Genomic DNA, 12,014 nt, shown 5'->3' with positions numbered 1-12,014 from the left:
GGCTTACGGCAAGGTTGTCCGATATCTCCATATCTGTTTGTTTTAATGATGGAGGTATTCGCGGTTCTTATTGATCGAGAGGAAAGGGCAGGTCGGTTTTTGCTACACCCTCATTGTCTAGTCCCGAAGGTTACTCACCTTTGTTTTGCAGACGATCTTATGGTCTTCTTTCGAGGGGACACAGGGTCGGCTCAATCCCTAAAAGGTGTGCTAACAGGTTTTCATCGGGCGACGGGGTTGCAGGCCAACGTACTTAAGAGTACTATCTTCTTCGCTGGACTTTCGGCTCAGGGTCAGAGTGATATTACTACCATCCTGGAATTCGGTACTGGTTCTTTGCCTATTAGATACCTGGGATTGCCTCTTATATCTTCTCGTCTTACCTATAGTCACTGTATCCCGCTGATTGATAAAATCAAGGGACGAATCCAGTCTTGGAAGAGTCGCTTTTTATCTTTCGCGGACGTGTTCTTCTCATCAAGGTGGTGTTGAACAGCATGTTACTATACTGGGCAGCGGTGTTTGTTATTCCCAAACGAGTTATGATTGACATCCCCTCTATCTTTAGTAAGTTTCTTTGGTCTGTCGCTGATATGGGATGTAAGCGAGCTCCTATTGGTTGGGAAAGCTTATGTTACCCAACCGATGAAGGAGGGCTTGGATTTCGCAATATCGAGAGGCTCTTCGAGGCGTCCAATCTTCGTCATATATGGGATTTGGTTAGTGGTAAGACGACTCTATGGGCTGATTGGGTGAGAAATAATCTCATCAAAGATCAGCATTTCTGGACTCTTTCAGCTACGAGCAGGAGTTCGTGGTGTTGGCGTCGGATTCTAGCCAGCAGGCCGACGGCTCGGCGACTTATTGGTACTTCTTTGGGGGATGGTCGTGATACCAAATTTTGGACTGACTTATGGCATCCTCGTGGTCTTCTGTATGATGTTTTCGAGGAGGTTTATAGATATGATTCTCACCTTCATCTAGACGCCCGGGTTTCTCAATTTATAGAGCAGTCAGGCTGGGTCTTTCCTAACCATGTTGCAGCTATGTTAGGGTCTATTGAGGTTGAGGCAAGAGAGGTGGTGGTAGATAGTACTCTCAGAGTCGAGGTGATCTGGATGCCTAGCCACAATGGTGAATTCACTCTCAAAGAGACGTATGAAGCAATTCGACCTAGAGGACCCCGATTGAGCTGGACTTCATTAGTATGGTCATCGGGTGGTATACCCAAGCATTGCTTTATCACGTGGCTTGCTTTTCGAAGACGCCTCAAAACTAGATCGTTACTGGCTAGTTGGGGTATGAGTATAGACACTACATGCATATTCTGTGGGGAAGATGAAGAAACGGATTTCCATTTGTTCTTTGGCTATTCAGTCACAAAGATTATATGGGAATCGCTATTACTCAAGATGGGATTTCGGAGAGTATGTGCTGCTGATTGGGAAGGGGAGCTACAGTGGTGTATTAATCACTTTGGTGGGTTTTCTATTGCTGCCCGAGTGGGTCGTCTGCTTTTAAGTGCCTATATCTATCATGTTTGGAAGGAACGGAATAACAGGGTATTTAGAAGTAATGTCATGTCACCGGGGCTGATTGTACACACTATTTGTGAGGAAGTGAGGATAAAGCTGAATACAGTTACCAAACGATTCGAAGATACAGAGGAGAATCAGAGAACCATTGATCGATGGAATCTTACTATCTCGCTCCAAAAGCCGGTCTATACTTCATGTAAATGGACTCGGCCGATGGCAGGGAGATATATGATTAACACGGATGGAGCGCTGAATGAGGTGGAGGCGGGGTATGGAGCCATTATTCGAGACTCGGAGGGGCATGTTGTAAGAGCAACCACAGGTCAGGTTGATGGGCAGACTATCTTCATACACGAGCTACAGGGTGTCGAGTTGGGTTTAGAGAAGCACTTAGTGCCGGATTGCAGGAAGTTGAGCTTGGTCTTGACTCGATGAATATCAAGTTACTTCTTGCAAAACCAGATCAGAAATTACCATGGAGGGCGAGGCGGTTGTGGCATAGAGTTCAGAGGCTGCGTAGCCAATTTCGTTATTTTCGGGTTTTCCATGTCTATAGAGAAGCCAATCAGGCTGCTGATTTTTTGTCAAAGATGAAGCTTGGACCGGGTGTCACTCATTTGAATATTAGTCAACTCCCGGTGGAATTAGTCAACATTGTCAATGCGGATTTTAGAGGAACAGTGAGAATGAGGAAGGGTTGGGGCTAATGAAATGATGTAAATTGAATTCTTTGCTGTTTTTTTGACTTCTTTTTTCCTTGTTTTTGATTCGGGCTTCTCCCGCTTATCATTATAAAAAAAAAAACATTCACCACATCATCTCCCACAATATCCCAACAAGCTTTAAAGAAATAGGAAGAAAACCCATCAAGGCCAGGGGCCTTATCTGAATTAATAGTGGAAAGAGCATAAACTATCTCCTCTCTAGACACCTTCCTGATGAGATCAGCAGCTTGCTCAGGAGAAATTTTGGCATCAAACTGAACCCCATCAAGACCAGAGGCACCCTCAGAAGAAAAGGTGGAAGTACCAAATAAACCATTATAAAAATTTACACATTCCTCTGCAACCTCCTTTAGATAGAGCAGCTTAACACCTTCACTGTTCACCAGAAAAGGAATATTATTCCTGCTCCTCCTCTCTTTAAGAGAGTTATGGAAAAACTTGGTGTTACTATCCCCCAAGTCAACATATTGAACCCTAGATTTTTGCCTCAACATAGACTCCTCCATATTGGCATTGAAGCTAAACTCAGCCACAACATCTCTCTCCTTCCTCCTAGTATGAGCACAGAGAGGATTAGACCTCAACTCAGTCTGAACACAATCAAGAACAGTCCTGGCCTCCTGAACCCGTGAAGCAAAAGAAGTGAACTTCTTCTGTTTCCACTCACTCAAACAAGATTTAACCTTCTTGAGCTTTGTGACCAGCCTATTGATGCACCCGAAAAGGTTGCAAACCCAAGCGGAGGTATCAAGTAGTAATCCGGCAAAGCCGGGATCGATCCAAGGATAGGAATGTAGCTTGGATATCGAATGGTCTTATTCGTCAGTTGAGATATCAAAGCCTTACTTAGATAAAAGCGGTAATAAACGAAGATAATGTGAGGTTTATGATCAAATAAGCAATAAGAAAATAAAGTAAGTAAAACAAACTAAAATATCAATGTAAGAGGACGAGAGAGATTTGAGAGAAGAGTTTGGAGGAACAAGAGTCGGGAACAACAAGTAAGAGAAGTGTCGAGGTCCGGGAATCCGATGTGGTGAACCTACAACTATGTACGGTCTAATCGAATGGATTGATAAAAACCTAGTCTCGATTCCTAAAGTGGATGTTCATAAGCACTACGTATGTCCGGAGATAATACTTAGTCAAATAAACTTCCTAAACGAACAAAACCGAATCATCGATCACATTGCCTAATTGATTAACTATGCGAAATACTTGATAAGACACATGAAAAACGATTGAAACAAGTAATCAAAATAAGAGAACATCAATTTATTATCAAACTCATTAAATCATCTCAAACATAGTCATAAAATTCATCACATTTCATCCCATAATCGACACACTTGATTTAGCTAAAAATGGTTAATGAGTAATAAATGAAAAGAAGATGATGAGAGGATCTCCCTTTTCCGATAAGGCGCATGGCTAAGATCGTCGGAAAATATGAGTAACTAGGTGCAGCCGATCTTCCCTTAATAAAATTCTGGATTTCCCTTTAACAGAGCATAATGGGTGTCCCCAAACAAAATTCAGAGTTCCCCATAGCAACATAGTCATCTTCTTCATTTAGAAATCACCACCATTAAAGCTTCACCCAAGCTTTCTCTCTCTAGGAAATCAACACCAAACAACAATCAAACACAAGAGATATAAAGGCAAGAAGGACCCCACTAAAACCCCTAAGATTTCCGGCCAAAAGAGTGGCCGGAAAAACCTAGAAAACCCGGCCAAGGTTGAAGAAGGTTGCTGTCCCATGAAGTCCGGCCATGGTAATGCTCTTCCCGAGCCTAGTCGCGACCTTCCCGATCATCCATGGTGCTGTCCCGTGCGGCTGAAGACCGAGCAGCTGCTGCCGGCGTGAGATCCGAGCTGCTCTAATGGCAGCTCGTGTTGCAGCAAGAAGGGCCAGCTGCTGCTGCTCCTTCTTTGTCCCGAGCTCTTTGTGGTGCCGGCCAACTTGGCCGGCACTCCTCCTTCTCTCCTTCAAGCTCTCTTCCTCTCTCTAACTTTCCAACCAAGAACACTCCAAACCCCCCAAACCCTAGCTCCCTCTCTCTCCTTTTCCCTGGTTGTGTATTCAAGCAGATGAATAGTAGTCCAGCCCCCACTTTTCTTTCCTTCCACAACTAAAAGCCCTAAAGGTGGGTGCCTCTAAAATTCCTTCCTTTCTTTCATCTTCTTTGGGTTTAGGACTTGGTTCCTTCTTCTATTAGCTATTGGGCTTTGGACTTGGACTTTGGTCTTCACTTAGAATTCAAGGGGGTGCCTCCATCCTTCTTTCTACTTCTCGAATTTCCATAAAAGACTGAAATACCCCCGGACTTCTTTCTTTAATAACTTTCCCGTCCGAACTCCGATTCGACTTTCGTTTTCACCGTCGGACTCGTCATTGACTCTATTTGTTGTTTGACTTCTGATTTGACCAAAATGACCAAAATACCCCTGGTGCTCTTTTCTTCCCTTTTGTCGCATAAGATGAAAATATGATAATTCGCTCTCTTTATTCCGAATTACACGCCAAATCCCAAATAAGCTACCTAGCAATAAAAACACATAAATAATTAGAAATAGAACCCGAAAGGAACTAACTAATCAAAGTTAAGTGACCTAAATGTGGCATTTTCACGCCACATCAACATCCCCAAACTTAGAATTTGCTAGTCCTCGAGCAACAAACAAAACAAGACAATAAAGTAAACCTAACTCACTTTCGGAGGCATCCCGGTTGCATTTAGCGTATGCAACAAGCCGTTAAACCCCTAGGTTACCCCTAGTGGACGAGTCTCGTCTCGTGAGGGTTTCCAGTGAATACACCCACAAAGTTCTAGATTTTCACAAGACATAAGAGTCGAACTATCGATGCAAATAAGGTAACGATCAACAAGTGAGAGACTTAAGTGTGTCAAACACATGAATCAAACCAATAAACACAAAAGCATGCTAAGAGTCTCCTCACTAATAGTTTCATACTTAAGTGCAAGTGTCCCATCATCATGAGCATCATCCAAGTCTAAAGTAACAAAACTTTGTTTCCTATCATAGCACATTTCGCCTCGACTTTGGCTTCACGGTCATACGCTCTTAAACATGAAATCACTCAAAATGGAATCTAATGGTTCACTCTCATGTGTGAGCATGGAATAAAGTAAACTCAATACATACAAAAATTAAATGAGGATATCAAGTTCTAAAACGAAATGATCTCTTAGGAATGGAAATAACCACTAACGGAATGGGGAAGCTCACTCACCCTTCTCACCCACTCTACCCTCTAATAATTTCTCCTAAAGGTAAACGGATACAAGTGATGGAATGGAAGATGATGAAATCCCGAGAATGTCGACGCCTTCAACGATAAAAGAACACTCAAACAACCTTTAAACTTAACTTCTTGCATTGAATACTTTATTTTCATAACACTTACACAAACACAAAATAACACATATAACCAAACTTTTTTTTTTTTCTTTTCTTTTTTTTTTTTTCTTTTTTTTTCTCTTCTTTTCACTTTTCTCTTTTTCCTTTTTTCGTTTTTTCCTTTTTTTTTTCACTTTTTTATTTTCTTTCCCTTTCTTTTCTTTTTTTTACACACATACCTAAACACCAAAACAAAAATACAACTAGTATTCTCAACAAATCACCTTTACTTTCACATTTTGCTTTCACATCCTTTCTTCTTTACTTTTCATGCCTTCATTCTCGAGAGTAGTATGATGAATGGATGGTGGAGTATCCGTTTCCATAAAGTTGACACCATTATCGGGTTTCATGGACTACAAGAGTAAGGTTTATTCGCTATCCTAATGTCACTCCTAGTGGCTAAGGAAGTTGAGCTCATGAAATCGTCTAAGCTCTTTTGAAAGTTGCGAAGTTGAGTAGCTCTTCATTCTACTCGGAGTTAGCGCGGAAGAGTACACTCAAAAGCAATAAAAAGGCTCAGATATCTCACATGGGTTTAAGTCTCCACTAATGACTATTTTAGGTCACTTAGAAGTGTTCCTTCTTCCTTAAGATGCTACTCACATGATAACACACCAACACCAAAGGGCTAAACAATAATGAAAAGACTAAGAGCATGCATAAGATTTATCAAGAAAGAACCACATGCATCAACATACTTAAGAAAACCACTAGAATCATACCAAATCTATCCAAAAATTTTCAAATTTGGTCAATTTGTTGAACTCTCTTGTCTTCTGAAATCTAAGGTCATGATGTCATGCGACTAAATGGTCGTATCCCCATCCCCAAACTTAAAACTAACATTGTCCTCAATGTACTAAGCATATACTCACCAAAAGATAAGAGGTACAATAAGTTAAAGAGAATAGTGGACGGATATTACCATAGCCGAAGGAGATAAAAAGTGATACTACCAAGACTTAAGTATTCGAGTTCCAAGTTGATGATAAGTCCATCGCCATCCCCAAACTTGGAACGAACCACGTCCCAAAAGTATACAAATTGAGAAACGCTCCTAACACATCAATAAATAGAATAAGAATGAAACATAAGCATGACCATATAAAAATGACCACTCACGCGGGATCACTCGATTGCATCAAGCTATGCAACTAGCCTTTGAGTCTCTCATATGAACGAGAGCACGAGTTTTGTCTCGTGGAGGGTTTCCAGAGATGATACCCCCAAACATCAAAACCTATCTTAATCGGTTCAACGATCATAAAGCAAAAGACGAAAGATTTGGGGATCGACCCAAATAAAAATATATACAGGTGCTAATCGTCTCACAATAATATCAACGTAAAGAAGTGCACTTGAGACGACAAAAGAAAAGAAGCCATCCCCAAACTTAGTGGGTGCACAATCCACTAAGTAGGCATATATACAAGGAGTGAAGATTAAGAAATCATCAAAAGGATCAACATCCAAGTGTAGGGTCAAGAGGTCAGTCGAAGGCATAAAATCATCTGCAAGCTTAGTGGATAAAACATCCACTATGTCTATAGATGTCTTCGGGAAGACGTCTGAAATGTCCCAAAAGGGATCAACGATCGAGTCTGAGATTGTATGGAAGGTCAGACGAGGCTCTAAGGATAATGCAGTAGGCTCGGGGACCAAGTTAAGGTCCATGATTTCCTTAGGTAAATGGTCTGAAAATCTATCCAACATGTCTCTAACTACTACGTCATCAATATCCTCAAAGGCATCTAGAGCCTCGCAGTCAGTTATAATATCAGGCCTTCCTAACATGGCATCTAAGACTGACTCCTTACAAGTGTCAAAATTCGGAAAGTTTAGAATAGTGTCATTCCCAAACCTGCTCATATAGCCATCATTTTGAACATCGAAGTCTAGTGTAATCCTATCATGGTGAGACGATAATGGTCCAGGTAGCGAGCAATAAGGGTCATCGATCAATTCATGCTCAAAGGGTCTGCCAGGAGCATCTTCGACATTTAAATTAAGACTAGGGTTAGGTGTATTACCCTCACCATCATTCCTAGTCTCTTCTTGAGTTTGGGGTGGGAAAACCCCTTCCTCGTCGACGATAAGCTCCGACTCAATTCTATCAACAATTTTGAGCATCCATTCCGTGATCTCAGTTACATCTCGATTAAATCTAGTCTGGTACTCTAAAAATGCTTGGAGACTATCTTGAGAAGTCTCCTCGTAATAAGACATATGAGTATAACTAGATGAAGACTCTCGCGGAACACGGGGCATGGGACAATACTCGGTCAAATGGCTTAAGCTCGCACAAATAGCACAAACCGGGTTAATGGTCTCCATGGTCCTTTCTTCACTACCCTCATGTAGATACATAGGCTCGACTCTTTGAGTGGAATCATCAAGTCGGCTATTTTCATCACTAAATGAGCCATTCATATATGCTTGTCGATAGTCACGAAGACTTCGACATGGTCGATCACTGGTAATACAACTACGGGCATCATCAAATGACAAATTCATACATGAAGGTGTGGTCATCCCAAATGCTTGTTGATAGTCTCGAAGACTCCTACGGGGTTGGTTACCCTCATGCTCATAATCCCTAAGACCATATTCATTACTAGTCTGACCGACTCCATACATTTGTCGATATTCGCCCATGGTCATCCTAGGTCGGTCAGACTCAACTCGCCTATTCCTATTACTAGTCGGACCATGCCTATATGCATGTCTATTATCTTGGAGACTTCTAGGTGGTCGACTAGTATTAATGGCATGTGGATTACCCAGAACTTCCATATCCCAAGCTTCCTTAACAATAGGAAAGAACCTCTCCTCCTCAGTCCAGCAGTTGAAGAATTTAAAAGGCCTAGGGCCAACCCTGGCCAACTCAAAAAGAGAAACAACACAAGGGGAATGGTCAGAAATACCCATATTAAGAAACTCAGCTTTTGCATTTGTATAAGCCTCAATCCATTTAATGTTAACAAGAGCTCTATCAAGCTTCTTAACAATAGCCCCCTCACCAACTTGCTTATTTGTCCAAGTGAAATGACATCTTGAAAAAGGACTATCAAACAACTTACTTTCATCAAGACATTCCTTAAATTCAAAAACATTATGCTGCTTAGCCACAACACCTCCCATTTGGTCTCTAGCCTCCAAGACCACATTGAAATCCCCTAGGACCAACCAAGGAAGAGAAAACCTCTTAGAAAAATCACACATTTCCTGCCACAGAGGCCTTCTCTTCATGCCCTCATAACTAGCATAAACAAAGCCCAACAGAAAACATCTCCCATCCTTCAGAGTAGCTAGAACTGTTATCATTTGGGCTGATTCACCCACAATACAAAGAGACACCAAACCAGCATCCCAGAGAACCCACACTCTACCACTAACACTACTATTATAATTGTGAATCCAACTCCAAGAAGGCATAAGCTTTCTTCTAATTACCTCCTTATTACTATCATTGACCTGAGTTTCCAACAACCCACAAATACCCAAATTATTACTTCTAATAAACCTGGTAACCTCACTCAACTTATGGGGGGAGTTCATGCCCCTTACATTCCAACAACCAATACTAAACATTAGGAGCAGTATAGGTAACCTTTTTCAACTTAGGCCCTCTCTTGTCCTCCAAAATCTTAGCCTCAAAAGATTTTACACTCATAGAAACTGGCTGTTTCTCATAAGGAACAATGGTTCCACTACATTCAACCTCATTCTCCATAGTGGACCAAAACATCTGAGCATTAGCCAATCCACTAGGAGGAACCTCCCTCATCCCCTTATCAGGAGGGGCAGACCCCTCCCCTACCTTCATAACAGAAACAGTATGAGAACCTGGCAAAGAGGCACCTGTATCCCTGTCCTTCTCCTTCCTCTTGAGAGAGTTTTTCCTTTTGACCTCAGTCCATCCTTCATCTTCATCAATAGGGGTAGACTCATCCAAACCCCTATCCTTGCTCTTATCCACCCTAGAAGAATTATCAGCAGCAACATGACCAACAGCATCAAAAGAATCAACTTTAGGAGCAGGCTTACTACGCTGGGCCTGCTTAGCCACCCAAACTTGCTTAGGTTTAGCTGCTACTTTAGGACACTTAGAAGAAGAATGACCAATAACCTTACAGCCAGCACAATACATTGGTTTCCATGCATATTCAACTCTAACTACCACTTCATCATCATTGTCCATAATAACAGGAATATGACTAGGTAGCTCCTTACCCACCTCAACCTCAACACATATTCTAGCATAGGACATCCTTGTCTTCAAAGCTGTTGGTCCATCCATAAACAGAGGCTTACCCACAAAACTAGCAACAAGAGCTATTCCTTCTTTATCATCTTTCGTAAGTTCCTGTGGTCTGGCGTGGATATGAGGTGTAAGAGAGCTCCCATTGGCTGGGAAAGCCTTTGTTACCCCACTGATGAAGGAGGACTTGGTTTTCGCAATATCGAGGCATTGTTCGAGGCGTCAAATCTTCGTCATATATGGGACCTGGTTAGTGGTAAGACGACCTTGTGGCCGAGTGGGTGAGAAATAATCTCATCAAAGATCAGCACTTCTGGACTTTATCGACTTCGAGTAGAAGTTCTTGGTGTTGGCGTCGGATTCTAGCCAGCAGGTCGACGGCTCAGCAACTCATTGGCACTTCTCTGGGGGATGGCCATGGAACCAGTTTTTAGACTGATCTATGGCATCCTCAGAGTCTTCTTTATGATGCTTTCGAGGAGGGGTATAGATACGATTCTCACTGACATTTAGATGCACGGGTATCTCAGTTTATTGGGTAGTCGGGCTGGGTTTTTCCTACTCATATCACAGCTATGTTAGGGAATATTGCGGTCGAGGCTAGAGAGGTGGTGGTAGATAGTACCCTCATAGACGAGGTGATCTGGATGCCCAGCCAGAATGGGGAGTTTACTATCAAAGAGACGTATGAAGCAATTCGACCCAGAGGAACTCGACGGAGCTGGACTTCTTTACTATGGTCACCGGGTGGAATACCCAAACATTGTTTCATCACGTGGCTTGCCTTTCAAAGACGTCTCAAAACTAGATCCCTTCTGGCTAGTTGGGGTATGGTTATAGACACTACATGTATTTTCTGTGGGGGAGATGAAGAAACGGATTTCCATCTATTCTTTGACTGTTCGGTTACAAAGAATATATGGGAATCACTATTACGCAAGATGGGATTTCAGAGAGTATGTGATGTTGATCAGGAAGAGGAGTTACAGTGGTGTCTTAATCACTTTGGTGGGTTTTCCATTGCTGCCCGGGTGGGGCTTTTGCTTCTAAATGCCTATGTCTATCATATTTGGAAGGAGCGGAATAACAGGGTATTTAGAGGCAATGTTATGTCACCGGTGCTGATTATTCATACTATTTGCGATGAAGTGCGGATCAAGCTAAATACTATTACCAAATGATTTGAAGATACTGAGGAGAATCGGAGGACCATTGATCGATGGAATCTTACTATCTCTCTTCAAAATCCGGTCTATACTTCATGTAAATGGACTCGACCGATGATAGGGAGATATATGATTAACACCGACGGTGCTCTGAACGAGGTGGATGCGGGGTTTGGAGCTATTATTCGAGATCCGGAGGGGATTGTTGTTAGAGCAGCCACGGGTCAGGCTGATGGACAGACTATCTTTATACATGAGTTGCAGGGCGTTGAGTTGGGATTGGAGTTAGCACTTAGTGCTGGGCTGCAGGAAGTTGAACTTGGTCTTGATTCGATGAATATCAAGTTACTTCTTGCAAAACCAAATCAGAAATTACCATGGCGGGCGAGGCGTTTATGGAAGAGAGTTCAGAGGCTTAAGAGCCAATTTCGGAGTTTTCGGGTGTTTCATGTCTATAGGGAAGCAAACCAAGCTGCTGATCATTTGTCAAAGATGAGGTTCGGACCGGGAGTAACTCACTTGAATGTTAGTCAATTGCCGGTGGAACTAGTCAACATTGTTAATGCGGACTCTAGAGGGACAGTGAGAATGAGGAAAGGGTGGGGCTAATGAAATGATGTCATTTGATTTCTTTGCTGTTTTTATTTAGTTTTATTTCCTTATATTCGGTTCGGGCTTCTCCCGCTTATCATTATCAAAAAAAAAATATTATCGAGGGTGTTAATCTCTACACCGAATCCTGAGTTACAGAGTATGACTGGTGCTAAGAGGAATGAAGGGGTTACTGCAGGCAAGGTGTTTGAGGAAAGGCTTAGGCCGGAGTTTCCTTCAAACCAACAGAGCAGTGGCTCATCGGGAGATGTTAATTGGGCTAGCCTTTTCACTCCACGCTACAACA

The 12,014-nt window shown here is 42.2% G+C and overlaps 1 protein-coding gene across 1 annotated transcript; it reads right to left on the bottom strand.

The window, feature by feature from the left end:
- Positions 1 to 1,583: 1,583 nt before the first annotated feature.
- LOC147544051 (uncharacterized) lies at positions 1,584 to 9,989 on the bottom strand. The gene is made up of 5 exons (XM_086635580.1): positions 9,300 to 9,989; positions 8,269 to 9,163; positions 7,551 to 7,680; positions 2,350 to 2,968; positions 1,584 to 1,631 (listed from the first exon to the last, which is right to left on the bottom strand). Exons 1-5 carry the CDS (start codon positions 9,987 to 9,989, stop codon positions 1,584 to 1,586), a joined length of 2,382 nt encoding a protein of 793 aa, XP_086491706.1.
- Positions 9,990 to 12,014: the final 2,025 nt, after the last annotated feature.

The sequence above is a fragment of the Eschscholzia californica genome, unplaced genomic scaffold, assembly GCF_041429995.1.
Source record: "Eschscholzia californica isolate CP2 unplaced genomic scaffold, dmEscCali1.0.p SCAF_4, whole genome shotgun sequence".
Classification (NCBI taxonomy): domain Eukaryota; kingdom Viridiplantae; phylum Streptophyta; class Magnoliopsida; order Ranunculales; family Papaveraceae; genus Eschscholzia; species Eschscholzia californica.
Note: the sequence above shows the minus strand (reverse complement) of the source record. Positions and strands in the feature narration are given on the sequence as shown.